Source organism: Lepisosteus oculatus, chromosome 8 (assembly GCF_040954835.1).
Source record: "Lepisosteus oculatus isolate fLepOcu1 chromosome 8, fLepOcu1.hap2, whole genome shotgun sequence".
Classification (NCBI taxonomy): Eukaryota; Metazoa; Chordata; class Actinopteri; order Semionotiformes; family Lepisosteidae; genus Lepisosteus; species Lepisosteus oculatus.
In genome coordinates this window covers 22470410-22493950 of record NC_090703.1, presented here as the reverse complement: position 1 = coordinate 22493950, position 23541 = coordinate 22470410, and the positions used below count along the sequence as shown (strand labels likewise).

At 40.0% G+C, this 23541-nt stretch overlaps 2 protein-coding genes across 10 annotated transcripts in view; one reads left to right on the top strand and one right to left on the bottom strand.

The window, feature by feature from the left end:
• The window catches only part of pcnx1 (pecanex 1), a 72845-nt gene extending 67987 nt beyond the window's left edge, over positions 1-4858 (top strand). For all 4 annotated transcript variants that reach the window (XM_069193401.1, XM_069193400.1, XM_069193399.1 and 1 more), the window contains 2 exons: positions 113-253; positions 3719-4858. In XM_069193401.1, the coding sequence (XP_069049502.1) occupies positions 113-253; positions 3719-3859 (282 nt within the window). In that variant the 3' untranslated portion in view covers positions 3860-4858. The remainder of the gene's footprint in view (positions 1-112; positions 254-3718) is intronic.
• Positions 4647-22839, bottom strand: LOC102692206 (D-glutamate cyclase, mitochondrial-like). Of its 6 annotated transcripts, none has more exons than XM_015351199.2 (13): positions 22650-22839; positions 19741-19884; positions 19010-19163; positions 18399-18597; positions 15174-15309; positions 14122-14244; positions 13418-13615; positions 12604-12864; positions 10203-10302; positions 9126-9274; positions 8205-8324; positions 5556-5859; positions 4647-5093 (listed from the first exon to the last, which is right to left on the bottom strand). In XM_015351199.2, the coding sequence occupies exons 2-12, from the start codon at positions 19841-19843 to the stop codon at positions 5603-5605; spliced, it is 1800 nt and encodes a 599-aa protein (XP_015206685.2). In that variant the 5' UTR covers positions 19844-19884; positions 22650-22839; the 3' UTR covers positions 4647-5093; positions 5556-5602. The 6 variants fall into 6 exon arrangements, with proteins under 6 accessions (XP_015206685.2, XP_015206684.2, XP_015206683.2 ...); XM_015351197.2 differs by lacking the exon at positions 4647-5093 and adding an exon at positions 6399-6550 and having other exon boundaries at positions 5613-5859; positions 18414-18597; positions 22650-22837; XM_006632702.3 differs by lacking the exon at positions 4647-5093 and adding an exon at positions 6399-6550 and having other exon boundaries at positions 5613-5859; positions 22650-22835.
• Between the last annotated feature and the right edge of the window lie 702 nt (positions 22840-23541).

Sequence of the window (23541 nt, the reverse complement as noted above, 5' to 3'; positions counted from 1 at the left end):
CTATGGGATTGAGCTGTGCTTGGATATAGTGACCGACAGAGCTCTAAAATCAAGGTGGCTGCTGCGATTGCTCTGGCTCTGAGCTGATGGGACATGTCTTGTTTGCCTCCAGATTGTGGATGTCGGTCAGGTCCTGGAGACAATCAACCTGTCCAAGCGCAAGGAGCTGCAGTGGCCTGACGAGGCTATGCGTCTGAGAGCCGGGCGGAGCTGCTGGAGGGACTGGAGCCCCCAGGAGGGCATGGAGGGCCATGTGAGTCTGGAGTCCACTGGTGCCAGCAGGATTGGGTTAATGGGCTTGACATTGACATTACTGTGTAGCTCAGGCACCAGGGGTTCTGTACAGTATGTTGCATGTATATGACCATGCCCCTTGCAGAGCGTTCATGCCACCTTAGAAGTATTTGATTTGATTGCAGTCTTACAAACGTAAAATGTGAAAAAGAAAGTACACCCTCTTTCAATTCTATGGTTTTATATATCAGGACATAACAAAAAGTCATCTGGTCCTTACCAGGTCCTAAAATTAGGTCAATCTAACCTCAGGCGACAAACAACACACAACTGATTTCACTATGTCATTATTTATTTAACAAAAAATGAGCCAACATGCAGAAGCCATGTGTGAAAAACGAAGTATACCCTATGATTCAGTAGCTTGTAGAACCACCTTTAGCAGCAATAACGTGAAGTAATCGTTTTCTTTATGAGTTTATCAGTCTCTCGTTGTTTTGAAGGACTTTTTGGCCCACTCTTCTTTACAACATTGCTTCAACATTTGTAAATAATCCTTCTCACTGTAGAATGATGGATTTCAGATTGTTTGGAAAGGGCCTTATAACCCTTCCCAGATTGATGAGCAACAATTGCTTCTTTGAGTTGACGTCTTTTCTCCTTGGCATGGTGTTAACACACACCTGAATGCTCCAGACCACCAAATGGTCTGCATTTATAGAGGTAGTCACACTTCTGATGATCAACTAATCAAGTGTTTTAGCACCTGGCTGCTAATTACCTTCTTAATTCCTATGGAAGCAGAAAGTGTGTACTTAATGTTTCCCACATTGTTTCTGCATTTTGGCTTACTTTTTGTGAAATCTGTTGTGTGTTTGCTGTTATTTGAGGCTAGATTTGTCTAATTATGGAAGCTGGTGAGGACCAGACAATTGTTATTTATGCCCCGATATGTAAAACCATTGAATTGAAAGAGGGTGTACTGCATTTTTCATCTGACTGTATAACTAAAAATGTCACTTGTCAGACTTTATGAACAAGCATTTTGGGTGTTCTGGCCTAAATAGCCTGTGATCAGTTAATACTTTGTGTTGGGAATATTGTAACCCTGTTTTACTTCTTTTAATCATGTACAGCATGAGGTGGGATGTGCTGTCTTATTCTTTAAAGGCTGCTGCTGCACAATTCTTAATTGCAGATTGTAATATGTTAGATCAGGTATGCAAGAGTTTTTTTTTCCAATTGCTTACTTTCTAGAACTGAAGTTCAAACTTGTTTAAATAATTTGGAATCACCAGTTAAAGACTCAGAGCTGTCAGATTATGACTTTTCTGATGATGACAGATGATCCTTCTCTGTCATTCCCATCTGTCAGATCTAATGATTTTGCAAACACTACTAGGTGCAAGGTACAGTCAAACAGAGTTAATACCCAGTCTTGGCAAAGGCTTGTGGGAACACAGAAGTATGTTGTTGAAGTTGACATTCTGGCTGAATGTCAATGGCCTCCTCTTGTTTACAGCCTTATCAATGTTCTTATGTAATTGTGTGCCCCATGTTGGGGAATCCTGATCACAGACAGCTACTGATGTGACCCACAGTTGAACTGTCAATATCTGGGGCCATAAACCCAACTCATCCCACCTTTACTGGTTCAGCTGCTCAGAAACCCAGATGACATTTTAAAAAGCGGTCAAAGTTCAGGTTATTTTATTAGTGTTTTCTGTTTAAAGATCTGATTTCAAATGACAGGAGCACTGCCTTACAAATGTCTGTCCTACACTTAGAAAACAACACGTTTAGCAGTAGTGGCTTGATTTACTAAACTGTGCTTTGCTTCTACTTCCTAGCTATGGTTTTTGATGCATTTAGAGCGATAGGATGTAGTCCAGATAAACCAGAGTGAGCACACAGCAGTTGCTATCTGATCTGTGAATACTCTCATGTCTATTTTTAAATCTCAGATAAAAGCAATCATTTTGGTTCAGTTCAAGAAGTGCTTACTTGTAATTGAATCTATAATGCATATAGATTTAATGGAACAAAAAACAACAACAGCAATGTTGATTTCTGTTAATGACGATGAAAATTATGAAAATTTGGAAGTTGAATTACTATGGTATTAAAGTGGAAAACAGTCAGTGTGACAACTTTGTTTGAAATCAAAATAGCAATAGATAGGAATTTAACACAACAGGGTATATAACGTGACTGTCCACAGCTGTGTTTTCAACGTAAAGGATCAATCATGCCGATACTGTCCCCACCTAGGAAATATGCATGTGTGGTTGCACCATGAGTTGCAGCAGAAAGTGACCCTTGGGTATTTGAGAACTAAACACAAACTTTATTTCTAGAATTGATGGTTGAAAAACAAAAAAAACATTGACCCAAATGTAATTATCTTGAACTGTGTCAATTTGCAGACAGATCTTAAACCAGTGGATCTTATCTGTAGGTACTGGTTGCTAGGTTTCTGTTTTAACCACAGTTATTTTTATTTCAAAAGCCTGGGTTGGCTTCCTTTAAAGACCAGGGCTTGCTTGTTGTATATTTGCACTGCACAGAGTACCAGAATGAAACACTTTATGAATTGTTCTATTAAATGCTGAATTAGACATCTATTAATTGCTGTCCTACTCTAGAATTGAAAGGTTTTTAATTTGTTAATGGACAAATAGTTAGATTTGTTCTGTATTAATCCTAAAATCAAAGCTGTACTGAATGAAGTCATGATGGGAGAGATGCATCTGTCCTTTGTGAAGTGTTTGTGAGGAGCTGTTCATCAACGGGTTTCTCTTCTGGCAATGGTGGCAGAGGCAAACAGATTAGGATAAATAAATTAATCTTTAGGTTAAAAGGGTATCTGTTTTGTGCAAGTATAGCCTTGAAAGTGTTGACACAGGGTAAATTTGCAGATGCAGATTAATAATAGCACTAGATTTTCCTAAATTTGATTGTCTAGGATTAGTGAAAATAACAGTTTATGAAGTCACTGGTTTGTTCTTTCATTTTTTAGTGGCAGGGCTACAGATTGAATCAATGCATCAATTCCTATACTACGTGATAGTTAGTGAAGGCATTTTTCTTGCTTAGAACCCCCAGATTTGGAAATGTTGCAATTTGCAGGTGAGACAAAGTTTAATATAATCCAAACCTGTGTCAGATGAACACACATAATTTTGCAAAGGGATTATGCATTTTACTTAAATCGCCAACCTGGACTCTCCAAAAAACGTACTTTCGAAAAAAGTCATTTTGTGTGCCAGTATCTGACAAAGTATAACAATGCTCTTGAAGTCTAACACTAAGCTTGTGAGTTTAGAATAAGTACTGCTCAAGAAACCAGCTCTTGTCTGGATAGTACTACCCCTGCTCTTCACTAACCTAGGGCATTTCCGAGGGATGTCTGCAGAGAACAAAAAGCACATGCCCCTCTTTCGAGACAGAATTTCGGCCTGTAACAGTCTGCCTCTTCTTCTAGGTGATTCACCGCTGGGTGCCTTGTAGCAGAGATCCAGGCAGTCGTTCCCACATTGACAAAACCATCCTCCTGGTGCAGATCGAAGACAAATTCGTGCCCATCGTCGAGACCGGGGTCATAGAGCTGGGTGCAGAAGTGTGAAGTGTGAGCACCTCTGAACACGGAGTTGAGAAACCACTGACAAAAGAAACACACCACCTTCCTGGTGGCGGGAGGGGGACCTGCAAACGGTAGACATTGCCACGGTTGGAGCCTCCCAATGAGGTGGACAAGGGAGCATAGCCCTGTGGTGACCCATTCTCACTCTGTATAACACCAATATGCTGCATGAAGGTTGTACTCCTGTTAACATGTATTATTACTCTGAGTTGAACATCATGATTTCTATGCATCTCATAATGACGTGACAGACAAATTTTGCTTTACAGTTCTGAAGAAAATAAGAATAACTTTCAATCTCTTTGCCAAATTAAAAAAGGGTAAAAGATCATGCTGGTTTCTTCATAAGATGCATGTTTAGCTGTTTCTGTTGCTGCCAAGACTGTTATGGTCGAGAGGCTTTTTCCAGTTCAGGTAGTGGTGGGCACATGACACTTCTTTTGTTTGTTCGTTTTCACTGTCATTCCTATTTTTGTTTGGAGTTAAAGAGGACGTGTGGCAAGGAAAACCTGCACTATGTATTATTTTGTCTTTTTTACAGCAATGCACTACAGTTTTGAGGTAATCTCACGGTCTATTTATTACAGAGAGATAAAGACAATGAATTTTTAATTTGCCATTATTTACCAATGCCTTGAGAATGGAAACATGCGGTCATGTCATTCTGCCATCTTTTCTGTTATCGTTCTGTATTTCTTTTTCAACTTGAAAAATTATTTTTGTTTTTACTATATATAAATATATATTATATGTAATTGTAAAAAAGGAAAAGGTTTGGAATATTTATTACTGTGAACATGGTATATTTACATTTTGTTACATATCTTTTTTTTTCATTCAGGGGATAAGCAAAGTTATATAAATGTATACAGGACCATTGGTTAAGAGCAGAACTCCAAACATCTGTTGGACTCTTTTCTGACCGATCTAATTTAACTTAAAGCTTTTTTTATAAGAAAAAAATAAAACTGTTTTGATTTACCATGTTTTTTGTAATACTTTTCCTGCTGTGATTCACTACAATTAATTTCAAATGCACTTACATTTTATGGAGCAGACAGCTTTTTTTTTTAGACAAACTGTAGAAGACAGCTGTTCTCTTTCCAACTTCTGCTGTAGAAGACAGCTGTTCTCTTCCCTGCTTATACTGAGAAACCACATTGCTGCAGCCCATACAGGTCCATAGCATGATCGAACCTCTTGAGTGAGAGATACTCTGCAGGTAAATTGAATAGTAAAATTTGATCTATTGAAATTGTGCTGTTTTTATAGTACAGCACAATCTTTCAATGCTCATTTTTGCCACTGAATTATATAATTGGAAAGAAAAGCCTGAAGAAAAGTTTTACCAAGAATACAGTAACTATCGTAAGATATGCAGAATCCCAGCCATCTGCTGCTGTTTTAAAGAAATGTACACATTTCACATAAATCAAACAAATCTTCAGGTCCTCATTAAAGCTTTGCATTGTTTTTTTCTCCTGCATGTCAGCTTTAGTCCTAATTTCCCATGACAATATTGAAATTTGCAAACCCTCCCTCCCCCTCCAATACCAATTCCAGTAAGTCTCATGCAAAAAACCTATCCTCATTTTAATTATGTTTGTGTGAGGGCTGTTTCAGAAAGCAGACGATATTTTCAGTAGCTCCTGACAAAGCAGTGTTGTGAACCACTTACCTGACTGTTCCCTCTTCAGTCACCTACTGTAGGCCTACTGATGACAATTAATATGTGACCAGCTCTATTCTGTTGTCAAGGTAGGTTGGCAGGGATGCCAGTTGTCTCTTGATTGGAAAGAGTTGTGCTGCAGCGGGTCCCGGGGCTGTTAGAGAGCAGCCTGATGCAGGGTCATGTCGATCAGTCGCTGGATCATTGCAGAGTGAATACTGTGGAAAGGCAAACCGTCCACTTCCATCCCAAGAGTCCCTGTTCTCCCACTCCGAATGCCGTACTTCACCAGGATCTCCAGGATCTTCTCCTCCTTAACAAGGAAGATGAGCCGTCTTTGGAGTCAAACAATGAAATGACTTGGAGGCAGTTCACTTCACCTTTTTTTTTGCACAATGACCTGTTCACCACTGTTTTTATGGTCTGCAGAATTAACCAAGATTCTAGTCTTATTACACATTACTACGTCCTCCTGATATGAGCCTATTTTCCAAATCGAATGAGAAAAATTGATTTTTGAACAAGGTGTCTATTATATACTCTATAACTCTATTAGCAGGTGTTCCATCTTATTGTCTCTATAATTTCATTATTAAGGTTCAGAGTATAAAAGGTTTGCTTAATCTATCTGATCATTTCTGTTCCAGATTAGTTTCCTTTTGTTTAATGAGGCTATAAAATCTGTTTTTTGTGAACGTGGGTGAGTGGTAAAGAAAATAAATGGCCTTTTTCCATTGCTGAAATCCTCTATTGGGTTTCTATAGGCAACAGGACTGAAGAGAGTGAAGACGTGAATAAAAATAGCTAGGATTCATTAGTTTCAGTAAAAATGCTGACAATGTTCCACATTACCTTCCTGACAGTGGGGAGTGCAGCAGTCCAGGAGCTGTGCTGGATGTTTCTGGGGAGCCCCACAGCTCTTCTGAGGTAGCGCTCATGGACAGGACAGTGATTCAGGACGTACAGAGCACAGGCCACTGCGTAGCCCCCCCAATTAGACACCCCTAGACGGGTCCACAGGAGAGTAGTTTCAGAGCGACAGTGGAAATCTGTTTTTGCCCATTTCTCATGGCTCACCAGGTCAGGAATAAAACGGGCACTTTAAACTAGGTCTGACGAAGGGCAGTGGAAGTCCATCCTTCCATTTTCTAACTACCACACTCAGTTCAGGGTCATGGGGGATCATGTCGGCTAGAAAAAGGTACAAGGCAGGGTATTCCCTGGATGAGATGCCAGTCTATCACTGGGCACACACACTTGCACCAGGGACAGTTTTTCCCAGAAGCCAATTAACCAACCAGTTTGATTTTGGAATGTGGGAGGAAACCCATACAAACGTCATGCAGCCCACACCCCAGTTCTGGAAGTGAACACAGGGCCCCAGTGCTGCAAGACAGCAATGCTAACTGTGTCACCATGCCACCCAGCATTTGAAGTGAAAATGGCAATTTCAGTTCAGGTCAAAAGGGCACTAAAATAAACTTCCCAGTAGTTGTACTTCATATTGATGTACCGAATACGTGAATTCCTAAACTAATTTCTCTTTTTTTTCTTTTCCGTGTATCAAAGGTTCACTATCATAATTCTCTCTCTTGAGCTCTGGCAATGACACTAGCAGCACATTGGCCCTTCTGCTTAAAAGACCGACACACTACCCGGCTGATCTCTGGACAGTGGTATCCCTGTCATATCCACCAGCCAAATGAACCCTCTCTTAGCTCTGGTTTACTGTAACAGGCTAGACCTTGTCATACTCTATGTAAATATTTGGAAATGGCAGTCAGTATGTTTTGCCTATTAGTTTTGTTAATAAATAGATCTAAATTGAAATAAAACATCCTATTTATTCTGGGAATATTGAGTGTGATCTTGTGGCTTTTTCATTTCAGACGAAAAAGGAAACACCTTAAATGTAAATGTAGAAATTTCCTCACTTGGCAAACTAGTGTTAGGGCATGATTCTTAAACTTTAATTTTACCTTATTATTTAAATTTATTTAGATTTAAAAAATCTTAACTTAGTAAATGTGAAAGAAGGGTGAGAGGAAGTGGTTTATATGCTTTTTTATCTGTTATCTTCCTTGGGTTGATTTACAGAAACACAGCGAGAGATGGCAGGATGGAAGTTAGGAAGCCATACAAAGAAACCACAACCTTTAAATGATTTCTCAGAAAGACGACTCTCTTGATTATTACCAGTAGAACATTGTTTCATTGGGCTTTTTCTGTTATTTAAGCCTTTTTTATTAACTTTTTAGAGAAGCACACTTTGACATTGTTGTTTTTATATTATCAGAACTCTCTCAGACTACATTTTCCCATAATGAGGTGCTTCCTTGACTGACACACTAGGGCTTTTGCACTGCTTTTTACTCCTGACCCACCCTTTTGTATGTTGACTTTATATTTATATGTGTTCGCCTTATATTTGAATTTACCTTCTTTACACTGTACAACACATCATACAAACTAATTTCTTACTACAATACAAACTGCCGTGCTTGTATTGTAGTACGTAACACTTCTAAACTGTTGCAGCTACTGGAGCGTCCTTCTCCAGTTTACACTGTACAGGCTCGATACCTGTGGCACTTGTGAATCAAGTGGATCAAGGGAAGAATCACAAATAATAAGATTTGATGAGAAGAGTGAATTTACCTGCGGTAATGGCGAAGTCTGCAGCAACATCACAGGCGATCAGCTCCCCATTTGGCACGTGCTTCCTCACTGCCTCTCTCACCTTCCCCATTCCCAGTTCATTGCCTCCGTCGCCAATCCCTGAAAGACAAGACCTTGCTTGAGGCATGGCTGACTTTGCATCTAGACGCCCCCTAGTGAAGAGTTCCACTATGTCTCCATCAGGGTGTTCAGTGCTATGCCAGCTGTCTGCTGGTGTGTGGTGGTCACCTGCTACCCTGGCATGCTTAGGTGTCAATACTGTGAACAGCGAATCAGGATCGGTGGATGTAGAATGGAATCTGAGCTTCACTTTTTCATAGATGAGGACAAGAACAAGTGCAGGACAATAAAAGTGCGGCAGGAATTTAAGAGATTAAAGACAAGGCAGCTGAACAGCAGCCTTCCCAGTAATAATTCTAAATATAAAGCTTTTCAATAGTTATTAACGTGCATCCATAGTTTAAGGAGTGAACAGGAACCTCATAGTGGAACTGATCCTCCATTTGAACGTTTACAGCGATATACAGTAACGGAGGAATAGTGCACAGTGAAATCATGATAGAATATGGTGATGTATATGGAGGGCTGGTTCATGATGCAATTCTGGGAAACCCATGAAAATGCATACAGTAATATAAGCATATATTTACAGTGTGTATACTTAGAGTCATTACAAATGCAACAAATGCTACTGATTCCAAACGTATTCATTGTGTTTCTATTGCATCTCAGCATACATCGCTGATAAAATATCCACAAATAAAACACATGATGCAACCACTTTTAAAAATAACTACAAAAGCAATGATGATGCCTTCTTTCAAAGCCATAATGTTCAGTGGGGGTCAGTTCTTTGGCTAGCCCTGCAGTCCAGTGGATTCTGTAATAGTTTGGAGGCACCTGTGGTGGTGATTCCTGGGATGGAGCTGGCAGTTGTAAACAGAATGTCAATGGGATCCACCAGGTGTTTTATATTCACTTTCCTGGCGTTGTAGTAGTTCCCATCTGCAGCCATGCCGGCACGCTCTATTGCCACCAAGTGGTCATACCTGAGAATGACATGTTTGAATAGATTCATTCATCATGTACTTTGCTCAGGCACAGACACGGTCTGACTTCCCTTTGCTCTTCATAGTCTCAGAAGCCCTGCAGCCAGGACCTCTGATAGGAAGTTATTTTATGTTAAAATCTGACTGTCGACCACTTGTACCAGTTGTCAGTCAAACTTTCATGTTGTACTGAAGCTGAGGACATGCTTCTGCAGATTTGAAACAACGTTTCAGCATGGAATAAACCTTTACCTGTTCACTTGATACACACAAAATAGTTCAGAATTGTAAAAGCATTTCTCTTTAGGTTCCAGTCTGCGCCATCTTATTGACTGGTGATCAGCATGTTGGAATCCTGTGACCGACACGTGTGGTACAACACATGAAGCCGTCTACTCCTTGGATGACTGCTTAGAAACAAAAGGCCTAAAACTTGACCTACAGCCTTGACATAGTCAATAAGCTCAAAGGCAAACTGCTGTTAAACACAAACATATAAATAGTTTGGTCTTTATCTGACAACTAAATGCTCAGGGCAGGGGTGGCTCAGTGGCTAAGGATCTGCACCTGTGGCTGGAAGGTTGCTGGTTTATCCCACAGCCGGCAGAGGAATCCTACTCTGTTGGGCCCCTGAGCAAGGCCCCTTATTGCGCCTGTGGCTGGAAGTTTGCCGGTTTATCCTGCAGCCGGCACAGGAATCCTACTCCGTTGGGCCTCTGAGCAAGGCCCCTTATTTTGTGCAACAGGTGCTGCCTGCGCATCTACAAGCAGTGACAGTTAGGTAAACCCAATGAAGGAAGATATTTCAGAAGCAAACTGCTAATTTTGTAATACAACAAACCTTTTAGTAGAAATCTCTTCTGAAAGAAACATAGGTTAGCATTTTGAAAGCACCTGCAAAGCCTCTTGGCCTTCTTCCTCAAAGTACCTGGGTTTCACAGGATCTCCATTGTGACAGAGGAACCCCAAGACTGAATCTGCACCTGAGTTTTGGAAGCTGAGCACTGGAACTGGAGTCTTTAAAATGCCTGCAATCAAACACAGACACATTTCAGGTTTGACGTCTTCTTCAAGGAAGCCACATTGTGAAAATACCTGAAAAAGCACAATACAACACAACTGGATGGCAAAGAAAATCTCTTAGTCTTTTAAAATCAGGATAGAAAAAAAAAGGCATTAGATGGGAAAGGACAAGAGACTAGCGGAGACTTAATCATTCTCTCCTTCCCTCAGCTCTAAAGGACATTTCATAGAAAGGCCATTTCTATGTGTATTTATAATCAGGCACAACTTGAACCGCCTCCTGAGTTTCCTTATCAAAATCGTGTAAGGAAAAGGGATGTATTTGGAAAGAAAGAACAATTTTAAATGCCAGTACTGTAAGAATATTTCTGATCTCCTGAAATGCAAACCTTGTAGTGTTACAGTATCTCTCATCATCCCAAACAGTTTTAAGAGTTTTTTTTTGCTACAAAGCCACACAACAGGTGTCTTGCTTGTAAATGTCAGAAAGCCAGTCTCTACACCATAGTGGTAACTTTTGAAGTACACTTTGAATCTAAAAAATGTCAGTCTAATATTAGGGGTTTACTTTTAGAAAAGCAACATTTGAAGAAGTAGAGTTTGCAAGCAGAGCACTGGAAACAGATGGATACATCATCAATACACGACAACACTAATGGCCAAAACAAATTAATCCCTAAAACAAATATGAAAGTCTAGGAAAATGAGCCTAAATAGATTGAGAAATTGATTTAAAAAAAGGAAAAGAGTGCTCTACAGATAGTGGAAAAGGGAACTTAGATTCAAAAACAAAAAAAATGTTTCACAGCTGAAGAAAGAAAACAAGAACAAACAGATTGATTAACAAACAGGAAACAGTACATTATCCTAAGGAGCATAGTCTCTAATTGGGCAGCATTAAGCTGTGTTGTGTTACAGCGTAATTTTAGGTCAATTGCTCATTTTGATCTGAATCAATGGGTTATATTCTGATATGAACAGAAAACTAGTTACATTTTCAGTGGTAGTCTGTACATCCCTGAGTGGAAGACCTGCCTGTAATGTCCCTGAGAGGCTTCCATAGAAATCAGCCATTTTGGATCTTATATAGGCCAAGAGTAGACAATGACCCAAAATGTGGGTAGTTACACTAAATTCAACCTGAGACATATATGCTCTGTAAAGCAATACAGAGAGAGTGGGAAGGGCACCAGAAGCTGGACAATCAGATTTGTTTGGAAGGGTAAATAAATAACATTGAGGCTCTATATTATTTGAGGAGGGGGGTGGGGGGGGTGGGGACAGGGTTAAGCAGGGTGAACTGACCTAAAATATTGACAGTTCTTATTCTTATTCTTATTATTGACAGGATCTCTTTTTGTTTCTTTCTTGTAACTATTCTTCTTCCCATAAGAAGAATTAAAGACCCCGAAATAAGGCTGCTTCTGTGGGGAAGAAACTGGTTTTGTGCTGGTGCACTTTGGCTGCCGTCACATCATCCAGGTGGGGGCTGCATATGGTGGTGGATGGGAGTCCCCATTACCTGTAAAGTGCTTTGAGTATAGTTTTTATATACCGGATTACAAAGACATTTAAGCAACAGCTCTACTCATCTGCTGAAGCAAACAGGACAGCAACAGGACCCTCAACCAGTGGAATATTTGGGGTCCAGAAAAGTGCTATATAAATTGTAAGGATTATTTATTTTACTGCCAACAGATAGCCATCCGTATTACACCTCGAGGGGGAGAATGCCCAATTCTGGTTCCCCTCGAGGACATTTTGTAAATTACATGCCATTGCTTTTGCAGACACTTGGCAAATTAAATTTAACATTGGATCAGTCAGCACATAGTACATTGTACTAGGAATGTACATTCTACATATTGTTAAGTTAGGCTCAAGCTATGTACACATTCGTAAGATCATGTTTAGCATGTTTTCAGTTTTGACTACCGTTCCACAAAACAGACTGTATACCTAAATGGGCTAAAGTTGAATTCAAGAGTAGGAAACGCTTTGTTACAGAGTTATGCATCTGGAACTGGCTTACCAGTCAGTTAGTTTAGACCAAAATTCTGAGCTCCTTCATGTAAGAGGTCAGGTAGAATTTTAGACTGACTTAGTGGCTGAACTACGCCATGAGCAAAAGGGGAATGAATGCTTTCCTCTAGTTTGCAATACTTATTCTGACAATCCAGTAATCAGAAAATGAGGCAGAAGAGTATATTGTTTGTGATCCCTAAAGCATAATGGCTATTGCTGATGAGACACTGACATTTTAGCCTAGGAAGCAGTTAGACATTTGTGCACTGTTTTGAGATTACCTTGCTCAACCGAATCTTCTATGATCTTTCGGTTCATGTCCAAGGCGCGGTGGTCCGTTACGATCGTGACCCGTTTGTTAAGGGCTTGAAGCATGGCTGCCATAGCAATGGCCCCAGGGGGCCCGTCGTTCTCTTCTGGGGGGTTGTGGGTGAAATGAGTTGGAAAGCCAGTGGTGATGAGGACAGAGGCTGCATGAGACAGGGATAGGCTGGCCTTGAGGAGCTCTTCAGGGACGAGCAGAGCCTTAATCCCTCTTTCTCCTAGAAAACACAGGTCCCATAATTAAGCGTGCTATATTTTACCACTTGCCTAGTTATCCTACAGGTCTGTGGGTTATAATATACATACACAGTGTGCATTACGCAGCTCTATGATAATGATGGTAAAACATTTTAGGAGGAAACATTTAAAAAAGCCAGGCCTGCTCCTTTCAGACTAAATGATCAGTATCATTAGTGAGGTATCATTATCTACTGCTTGCATAATTCATACAATTTATTAACTGGATACAATAAACCGATAACCCCTTTAACTGAAACCACAAGTTTGAATTACATCATTGCCCTGATTTTTTTTTATTAAATAGCCTTTGCATCGAACTAGAGACAGTAAACTTTTTGGAAAGACTGTCAAGAAGGTCCAACAGCTAGATAAGAAGGCTGTCACCTTCTAAATCTGCCTGTATGCATTCCTCCTTCCTTTATATATATATTAAAGTGGATTTTTATATACTGGATTACAAAGACATTTAAGCAACAGCTCTCCTCATCTGCTGAAGCAAACAGGACAGAACTAGTGGAATATTTGGGGTACCTGGGTCGGCCCCGATGTGGGTCTCCAAGGCTCTGATGCGCTGGACAGCAGCAGCTGATGCCAAGCTGTAGTGCAGGGGCTGCTGGGAGATGCAGAAGGCAAGGGGGGTCTCAGAAGGGGCAAGGCTCCGGGCAAGAGGAGAGGCCCCGTCTTCGTAGCTGCTGAGATCTGTGGAGCAGGTGAACGACAGCGGCGTCTCTGAAAGGACAAATTAAAAAAACACTGCTGAGGCATAGCTGAAGATAAATCAGCCACTGAACACTGGCTTAAGGATGATGGTTTTATCTGTCAAAACACCGTACCTTTTTAAATTACATTTCTTTAACTCTAGGTGCAACTATTATTTTGCACTTTTTGATATCCTTGTTCTCATAAATATAAAATAGAATGTAACTCATTTTCAGCTTAGTGTTTATTGTATAATCAGTTAAGTGTTTTGTTATAATACTTCAACAGAAAAGAAGTATCAGATTTGATTAGTGTCAAATTGGTGCTTGGTATTGGTGCTTTGTTGCATGTGTCACTATTAATGGGTTGTTAAATAGTCAATGACACTTGAAATGGTTATAAATAAACTTAGAACGTTTGGGGGAAAAAATGAAAGATTCACATTTAAGCTTTAGTTAGGGGCGGCAGGACACAGGAATCCGGCTGAGTTTTGAGAATGAAGACCTCTGTCTGTGGTGTGTGAGCCCTGTACTCACTACTGCTCCGCACAGCCTCTCCTCCTGTTGTCCCACAGGCCCAGAACACGGGCACGTCCCCCGGCTGCACCTCCATTGCGTCCCCATTGTCAGGCCTGCGCAAGTCCTCCACCCCAATCAGGCCTAGGGAAATCAGAATAAACTTCCTGTGGGTGACACCTTGTGGAAAAAAAAAATCTCAGGGCTTTATCCTACATAAAAAGCCTTTCTCAAAATTCTGAGACTGAAAGAAGATTTATATGGCGATGGTGCACTAGAGCCCTGGGGAACAGCAACACAAAACCCCACAGCCATAGAATGAAGAGGAAAGATGGGGTCACGTGGCAAAGCAGAAAAGGCTGAGCAAACTGTCACGTGGAAGTGAGCAAACAACTAGCGTCAGGTACACATGGCAAGTCCTTCAATATAAGCAGGAGGGTTTCAATATGAGGTTTAAGCCTGACAGGGAGTCTGTGCAGGGCAGGAGTGGTGTGCTCGCCTGTGAGTGAGCTACTCAGGCTTGTGTCTGCTGAACTCTGAACATATTGTAGCTTAAAGTGGAGTTTTAGGCACTTCTGTGGTTAGGGTGTCACAATAATTGATCCTTGGGGAAAATGTAAACCCCATTATTCAGCTATATAGACAGCACTAAAATGCATTCTAGCAAAATTGAAAAACCAATGTCTTAACAATATCCAGCACATTGAATTCAAGAGTCAATCCAGGAATTACCCAGTATTTCTAAATTGTGTAATGAAACTGAAAACATACTTTAGGCTGACTGAAGGGAGGAACCCAGTAATAATGAAATCCACTATATAAAATTCAGATTAATAATGTTAATGCCATGCCAAATGCAGGGGACATCAAAATTTAGTTTTGCTTGAAGAAGTCTTAGTGAACACGAGATTAACATAAATGCAATACAACTTTTTAGGCATATTATTATGTTGATGGTTATTGTCATACTGTATGGTGAAGTGCTGCCCAATATTAAAATTATTTGTTAATAATTTTAAATCTGCAGTTTTGCGCTCAGAGTGCAGAAGCTGGGATGATAAATGCCAGGTGACCTGGGTGTCCGATGTGCACTGGAACTCCATGGAGGCTGTGGTTTAAGTGTGTGTCCAGATTCCTCTCTGGCATGGGCTTCATGAACACCCTCAGATCACACTGGAAGTTGCCTACCCCACAGCAAGGCACAGAGGTCTGCAATGACAGGAGTTTATACATTTATGTGCAGATTTACAGATCAGTTCCCCTAGCACTGATTCAGTCTTTCCTCTTGGAAAATGATCTGGTTCATATTACAGGTTGAAAATCCTTTATCCGAAATTCCAAAATCCAAAAACCTCCAAAATCCTAAACATTCCAGGTCACAGTGATATCATCGATGACATACCCTCTCCCTCACGTTTCTCGGACCTGATGTAGTTGTAATGTCTGGGGCTGCATTTATCTTCAAGTTTGTAAGCAGTGATCATCATGTTTTGTTTTGTTTTTTTGTACAGTCAGTACAAAACATTATTTTTACGTGAGATCTGAATTTCACCTCCATGTATGTGTGTAACTTGACTAGCGTCATTACTTGTACATTACCTTAAAAATAAAATGCTGACTTTTTTCAGTTTTCATTTTATTTACCTGTAATCACATTCGATGCTTTGTTTTTATACCCTACATAAAACTTAATACCTGTATAGTAAAAAATAAAATAAAATGGCATACGTGTACTTTAACCTTTTAATCAAAACATGACATTGTAGGTGGAGACTGATATCTTACCTTCCTGATGGTATTATGTTTCAAAAATTATTTAAAATGTATATAAAACTACATTCAGGGTATATGTATAAGCTATATTATGAAATGTAAATGGATATCGTGTTTAGACTTGGGTCCCATCCCCAAGCTGTCCCATTTTATAGATATACAAATATAAAAATATTCCAAAATCCAAAAATAAAGAAATCCACAACACTTTCGGTACCAGGAATTTCCGATAAGGGATTCTCAACCTGTACTCTGTTTGTAGCTCATGAGTGCGTCCCTTTGAAAATTCAACAAGTCAGAGAGCTGTAGCCTGAAGGCCTGTTTCCAAGCTACACTACTTCTAATAATAATAATAAAAAGAAGAAGAAGAAGACCAGAATACAATAAAAAGCAAATAAAAATGAATAGAACAAGAACATATAGGATAAACTGAAAGATAATCAGAAACAGGCCATAGTAAAAAGGTGAGTTTAGATCTTGAGAGAGTCAGATTATTTGACTCTCAAAGAGGCACTTCATAACAAAGGAGTGGAGACAGAAAAAGCCTGGCCACCAAAAGTCCGTGATTAAGTCCTGGGTACACTGAGCAAACACAAGCCTCAGATGAACAGAACCTATGGGAGGGAGTTATTATGAAGGAGTTCAGAGATGTACGATGGAGCCAGATTATTCAGAGCCTTGAAAGTCAGTAATGATCTTATACTAAATATGTGACTTGATAGATAACCAATGTAGAGATTAAAGAATAGAAGTGATATGTTGCCAGGTTCTGGTCTGAGTTAGAAGTCTAGCTACAGAGTTTCACACATATCACAACTGAGAAAAGAGTTATGGAGATCATTGAGATAAAAGTTGCAGAAATCAAGCCTTGATGTTACGTTATAAATGCATAAATCAACCATTCAACATTGAGCATTGATAGAAATTGCCTAATGCTGGCAATATTTTTGAGGTGAAGAAAAGAGATCTTTAGCAAATTTTCCACTCAAAGGACAGGAGAGGATCAAGTGTGACTCTCAGAAAAATAGCTGACGGAAGAGGTTTTAATGTAAATCTGAGTATCATCAGCATAACAATGAAACCAAAGACCATGTTTGTGTTCAATCTGATCGAGAGAAAGCATATACAGTAAATCATGAAAAGTACTGTGCCCAAGACTGAACCCTGAGGCACACTGAGATTGACTGGGCACATGGGGGATTTATGAGGAACAAGGGAAACAAAATGCTGCCTGCCAGTCAGATATGAGCAGAATGAGTTAAAAACAGTATCATTGATAGACAAGAATGCAATTGAGCATCACCAGCTGATTTTACTGTGTCAAAAACTACATTAAGATCAAAGAGCATAAAAATGCTTACAGCGCCCCAGTCTGATGAAACAACCAAATTATTCACAATCCTGCCTAGAGCAGTCTCAGTGCTATGATTCATACAACAACAAGACTAGAATGTTGCAAAACCGAAAATGTGTTATTATATGAGCCTATAATTGTTGTGCAACTACACGTTCTAAAGCCTTAGATAGGAATGGTAAATTAGAAATTGGTCTGTAGTTAATCATTATATCAGAATCCAATGACCGATGCAGTCTTTAAAGCCGTAAGGACACACCCATGGAAAGCAAACTGTTGATAATATTTACAATTATGGGCCAGAGGTCTGGCAGGCAAGTTTTCAGTAAGAGGTAGGGATAGGAGCTAGGCAATCAGAGGTTGTTTCACAGCTGTTTTTTGTAAGCTATAAGTAATGTTTTTTATGTTGTCTGTTGACCCCCAGGGGCTGTGTAGGACAAACATTATCCCAGCAGGATCATGCATAAGTTGAATTTAAAAGGGGCACATTCACAGCCAATCTTCCTTAATACAGTTTGATGTCTAAATCCTATACCCTACAGCTGAATGCACCATTAAAACAGATGTCATTCATTGTTATCCCTCATGGCTGACTGTCCTCCATGAAGCTGAAGGTGACAAATAAGGCCAATATGGAATCCACACTCTCTGGCAGGGTGAGCAGGTGCTGTAACAGGAGATGCAGGTTATTTAATGCAAAGTGCGGTCATGGTGAGCTTTCTTCAGAAACCTTTGGTGTCAAAATAACATTCTCCCTCCATCTGGTTCTGTGAAGGGCCTCAGGTTCCCAGGAGTTGATATCAATTTTGAATTTTACAAAATGTTTATCACAGCACTGAAACACTTTTCTAGCTTCCTCTGATGTGATTGCCTTGACTAAGCTGAGAGAAGAGAACTTTCTTCTTTGGGAGCCTGGAATCTGACATCTGGAAAACACGACCAGCGTAACGCAGCTAATGACCCCTAATGATGATAGCTGAAGATCATAACACATATTTGTGCTGTCTGCTTGCGAGAGCAATGTTCATTTACTGCCAGTACGTCTGACCACCCACCATCTGCAAAAGCATATGGAACAACCTAGTGGAAGTATTACTAATAACACTTGTTCGCATTTTACTTTTAAACATCCACATTGAGCCCTTTTAGACAGCATCATGTAGGCCATTACCTTGTAAATGCTTACAGCATGTTTCTTATCTCCAGGCCTTGGAGGGACTTCAGCCCTCTGAAGTTTTTGGTGGTCCGACATGGCTGTGCCCAGGTAGAATGTCACCATGTTGGCCAACTCTTCAGAGTAGTCCAGTAGACTAGGCAACCTGCTAGTGAGGTTCCCTTGCTCGTACTTAAAATACTCAGGGTAGAGGGTTCTGAAACAAGCATAATCCAATGTCAATTGATCTCTCCACTGTCACCTATATGGACAATAGGTTTCATCAAGCTCACAGGTATTATTAATTTTCACAGTAATTAACACTGAAAATATAGGGATTTTTGGAGAAATCCACATATCATGAATTCAAAAATGTATTTAACTAGATCACTGTTGTTTGGATTCCTGTTATTCTGTCACTTTCTTTTTCTTGTTCCATGCATATTGTTTTTCTGTCGATGGCTCTATTTAGATTGCCACTAACAAAACAAAAATTAAGCAAGCTGACATAACATTATCAGATTCCCCCCGTAGAGATCTTCTGATTGTATATATCCTACAATTAGTGAACAATTCAAAGACATCTTGCGGTCTTCCTTTCACAGCCAGTTAAAGAGAGGAACACATACCTAACATCTGATGCATGGGTCAGTACAGGGCATGTCAGCTCTCCTGGCTGGCTTCTGTATAACAAAGGCAAGGGGCCACTGTTGGCATGGCAAAAAGCTTCAAAGTCATCAGCAAGATCTCTGTGCAGTATTACAATACTGGCCTTCTTATAACCTTAAAAGAAAAAGAAATTGCATCTCAATTTGGCATCTGCAGTCTTCTGTCCCAACTTAAACAGAAAGAAAATGTGGGGAATCCTAGAGCAATAAAATGGTTCTATCCCTGAAGAGGATGCATCCATAGGTCTCCATTATCTGTTAAGACTAATGAATTTATGGAGAGAGGAGCACTGTTTAAGACTTAGAACTCACTGTCTGCATGTGTTGATGACAGGTATGGATCAGAAAATCTTTCTTATAGACAAGCTTAGCTCTAGCGCAGTGTGACTTGAATCTGTACCTCTGGTGTGAAAGAAGTATCCTACCTTGCCAGCAGCCATATCACTCTGCAACTCACAACTGGCAACCCACTGAAGCCACTCTGCAGTCCATGTGGGTCCTAATGCCCCAGTATAGTGACGGGACACTATACTGTAAACAGGCGCTGTCCTTCAGATGAGACATAAAACCGAGGTTCACATTGCACATTGGTGGTGGTGGAGGGGAGTCCCCATTACCTATAAAGCGCTTTGAGTGGAGTGTCCAGACAAGCGCTATATAAGTGTAAGCAATTATTATAATTAATTACCTACCTTCAGTCATTCCTGAAGCGCCTCTGATTCCCAATTTTCTATCTCGAGCTAGTTCTCGGAACACAGTGCTGAGGGAACTCCTGAAGAGCCTTGCAGGGATCATCACTGTGCTCTTTTACGGCACGTGAACAGCCTTCATGCCACCTGTAACAGATCAAAACAAATGCCTTCACTGCAATATAGGACACTGGTAGTAAGGAAACTACTAATCTGTATTACTTCAGAAAACTTTTCATGCTTCAAAATTGAGGGAAGTTGTCTCATACCTAGTCAGACCTTCACTGAACCAAACATTCCCATGTTGAAAACACTGGTACTCATCCATCCATTCACTTTCTAATCCTTTTATCCCATAGAGGGTCACAGGGGACACCAGCAAGCCACAGGTGCCAGCAGAGATACACCTGAGATGTAGCGCCAGTCCATTACAGGGCAGACACACAGACACAAATACACACACAACTCACACCAGGGCCAATTTTCTCCAGAAGCCAATGAACCTACCAATACGTCTTTGGACTGTGGAAGGATAGCTGAGCAGCCAAAAGAAACCTAAGCAAAAACAGGGAGAACATACCTAAGGAAATTAACCCAGGGCCCCAGTGCTACAAGGCAGCACCGTTACCACTGCACCATTGTGTCCGCCGCATTGTTACTCATAACTTACTCAAAGTTAAATAACCCTAATTCCAAGTAACCCATGTAAGTGATGGATTTAGTCTGACTCAGTGCTACTGAGTCTGAAACAGTTCAAGTAAACAGACAGTTTTGTCTTTGCAAAGACAAGCATGCCTTCTCATTCATTCATTAATTCTTGGTTTTCTAAGCTTCTCTTACATTCTTTCATTGTAATTGACATATTTACAACAATATTATATCAGTCATATTCAAAAATCACGTTAACTCTAAAATGTACGGTGTAAATGTTATCATAGAGCAATATATTTAGTGAAATAAAATCTAAAAATGATACATTACTGATATGTGCTATTCTAATCTGCCCATAGCTAGAATTATATCTCAAAAAAGATTCTGGCATTTAATATTCTAAATTAAGTGCTGACACCCTGCCTTCACTCAACAACATAGAAAGATAGACACCAGACATTAAATCTATGTCACCTAGCGGTCACCCAAGATGCATGCCTAGTTACATACAGTAACTACTCCCTTACTAACTTCATGCCCAGCAATGGAATTATACTCAAACATCTGTTCCTGTCTTCAGCTGCTATAATTAGCTCCTCCGATTGTACAACTATTATGTACACTAAATCAGGACATGGGAGTTTTACATGAAATGACTCTGATCACAATGTCTTTTTTGTTTCACAATGAAACACGACAAAAAAGCCTAGCTGCTATATTGGAAATAATATTTAACTATCATGTACAGAATGTTCATGTTGTCATACTCTCAACCCACCACAAATGGTAAAGGAGGTCCTATTATACAGTTTGTCAGCCCTGCTGCTAAGGGGCCCCTATTTTCCTTTATGAAAAATAAGAATACAAATGTTTATAAACAAGAGGAGGTCATTTAGCCCATGAAGTTTATTTGCTTGATAGTAGCTAATAGGATCTTATTGAGTTCTTTCCTGAAGAAAGCTTGTTTGCACACCCACAACCCTTGGCGTAATGACCTGCTTCCCATGCTCAGTTTTAAAGGCACTGCTGCCCCACAGATTCCACATGTGTCCTCTGGTTTATTTTTTGGTATTTAGGTTTTCATTCCACAACAGCTCCTAATTACTCCACCTAAATGAACACCTGAATTTGCTGTATATGACTGCATACCCTTTTCCCAAAATATTTAATAAAAAGTTGACCAAGGTCAGACTTTAGCATTAGAAAGTGATTAATTTCAGTTGCTTGATTTAGGAAATCTACACAACCCCAATGACCAGGAGTCATTTGGAATTTCGGCAGCTGGTCCCATGCAGAATTACTGTAAGACTGCTTGTTATGTGTTGTAATGTACTGAGTGAAGTTGAGCACTGAGTGAACGGTTTTCTTTGGTAAACTGAAAGGCAGCAACATACCTAGGATGTAAGTTCAAAACACTAAGGGAAAAAGAAGTTGAAGTTGAAACACAGCATTCAAACACACCTGGAGCACTGATAAACCGCTACCTGGAGGACAAATTGTTTTCTATGACAGTTATATTCTATTCTAACAACAACATTCTTGAGAGATGAGTGTGTGTCTATATTGTTCGGTTTATCTTGTTGAAACAGAACGCAGAAGCCAGTGTTTTAAGAAGACAAGCAATAAAAAAACAGATACAGAGTTTTTTTTTTTAATCGACATTATGTGGATGACATTGAAAACATCACCTGCTCCAAAACATCGACAGCGCGCAGGGGAAGTACAATCATTTTCACGTCTTCGTAGTCGTGTTAACTCCTCACGACAAACTAAAACAGTTTTTAATTTAAGAAAAGCGGCGAAATCTATAGCACGTGTAACGTCTACAACAATAACCTTGCATACATGTTAACTTTAAAGTTGTGCTGAATTGCATGAAGAAGTCTCTTAAGAATACGGAAACAAACTGGTAAAGTGGCATACAATGTTTAGCCGTATGACCAAGAAGCTATACTGTACGCATTAGTCAAGTCTCCCTCGGAAAACCTGATTCCAGAAGATCGTTATTAACAGAACCCAATACCTTTGTTTTCCATCTGGACGAAAACAAAGTCAGTGATAAACCTTTAAATAAGATTTACAAGGCCATTAGAACATGTGTACAACCCCAGTCCAAATAATTGAACTGCTGAATTATGTATTCCATATGAACACTGCTACACACTGTACATAAACGTATCACTGTAGTAACGAACCACTACCACTAAATAACGTGTAATGGCAAACCACAAAACCAGTACTTTTATAACTAACATCCTCACCTGAGACGAATCGTGCGTAAGCGAAACGAAAGTCTAAAGTAATCAAACTATAATCAGATCGCTCGCTCTTTCCAGTCCAGACATGGTCAATCAAATTACTACATGCAGTGCTCGACCCAGTGCTAAATTACAGCAGGTCACCAGTTGCCACCTATATATTTTGCTGCTCACGGATTATGAGGGTTCGACACTGACTCAGGCTCGAAGGATTCTAAGCAGTTTGAGGCTGTTTTTGTCCCTTCTTTATTTACGAGTGTGATTGGCACTCAAACTACACAGTTGGCTCAGATAGACGAATTACGGGAGAGAGGGGCGTCTTTCCGCCCCCGGGGATACGGTAGCTCCGGTTTAGTGTCGTGTGGGTGTAATGATTACCGGCGGACCTGGCACAGAGTAAGAGAGCTAGGGGTCTGGCTACAGACTCCAAGGTTACTCCCTTTCTGCCTGTGGTCAGACGCCAGGAAGAACAGACAAAACATAGATATCTTGTGGATCTCCCCTGCTTTCTTGGTACACATACAATTTCTCTACAGGCTTAGTATATTCGTCTGCTAGGGTATTGTATACCTAATACTCCACCTCCTGGAGGTATACTGTACAAAGTACAGTAATTGTATTGCCTTGCAAATATACTGTGCACGCTGCTAATAATCCTTAATAGTAGTTTTTAAATTTGAATATTTCAGATGTATTGGTGTGTGGCCATCACCCGTAAATTATATAATACGGCCAATGTCTATTATGGAACATTTGAGGTGCTGTACTCATGGTCAACGATATGCCCTCACACTGCTTTAGTAAAATACCCTATAGTATAAATGGGTCCAGATTTCAGTTGCTTTGGACCAAAGCATCTCTCAAATTATTATGAATATAATTCTATAGATTTAGT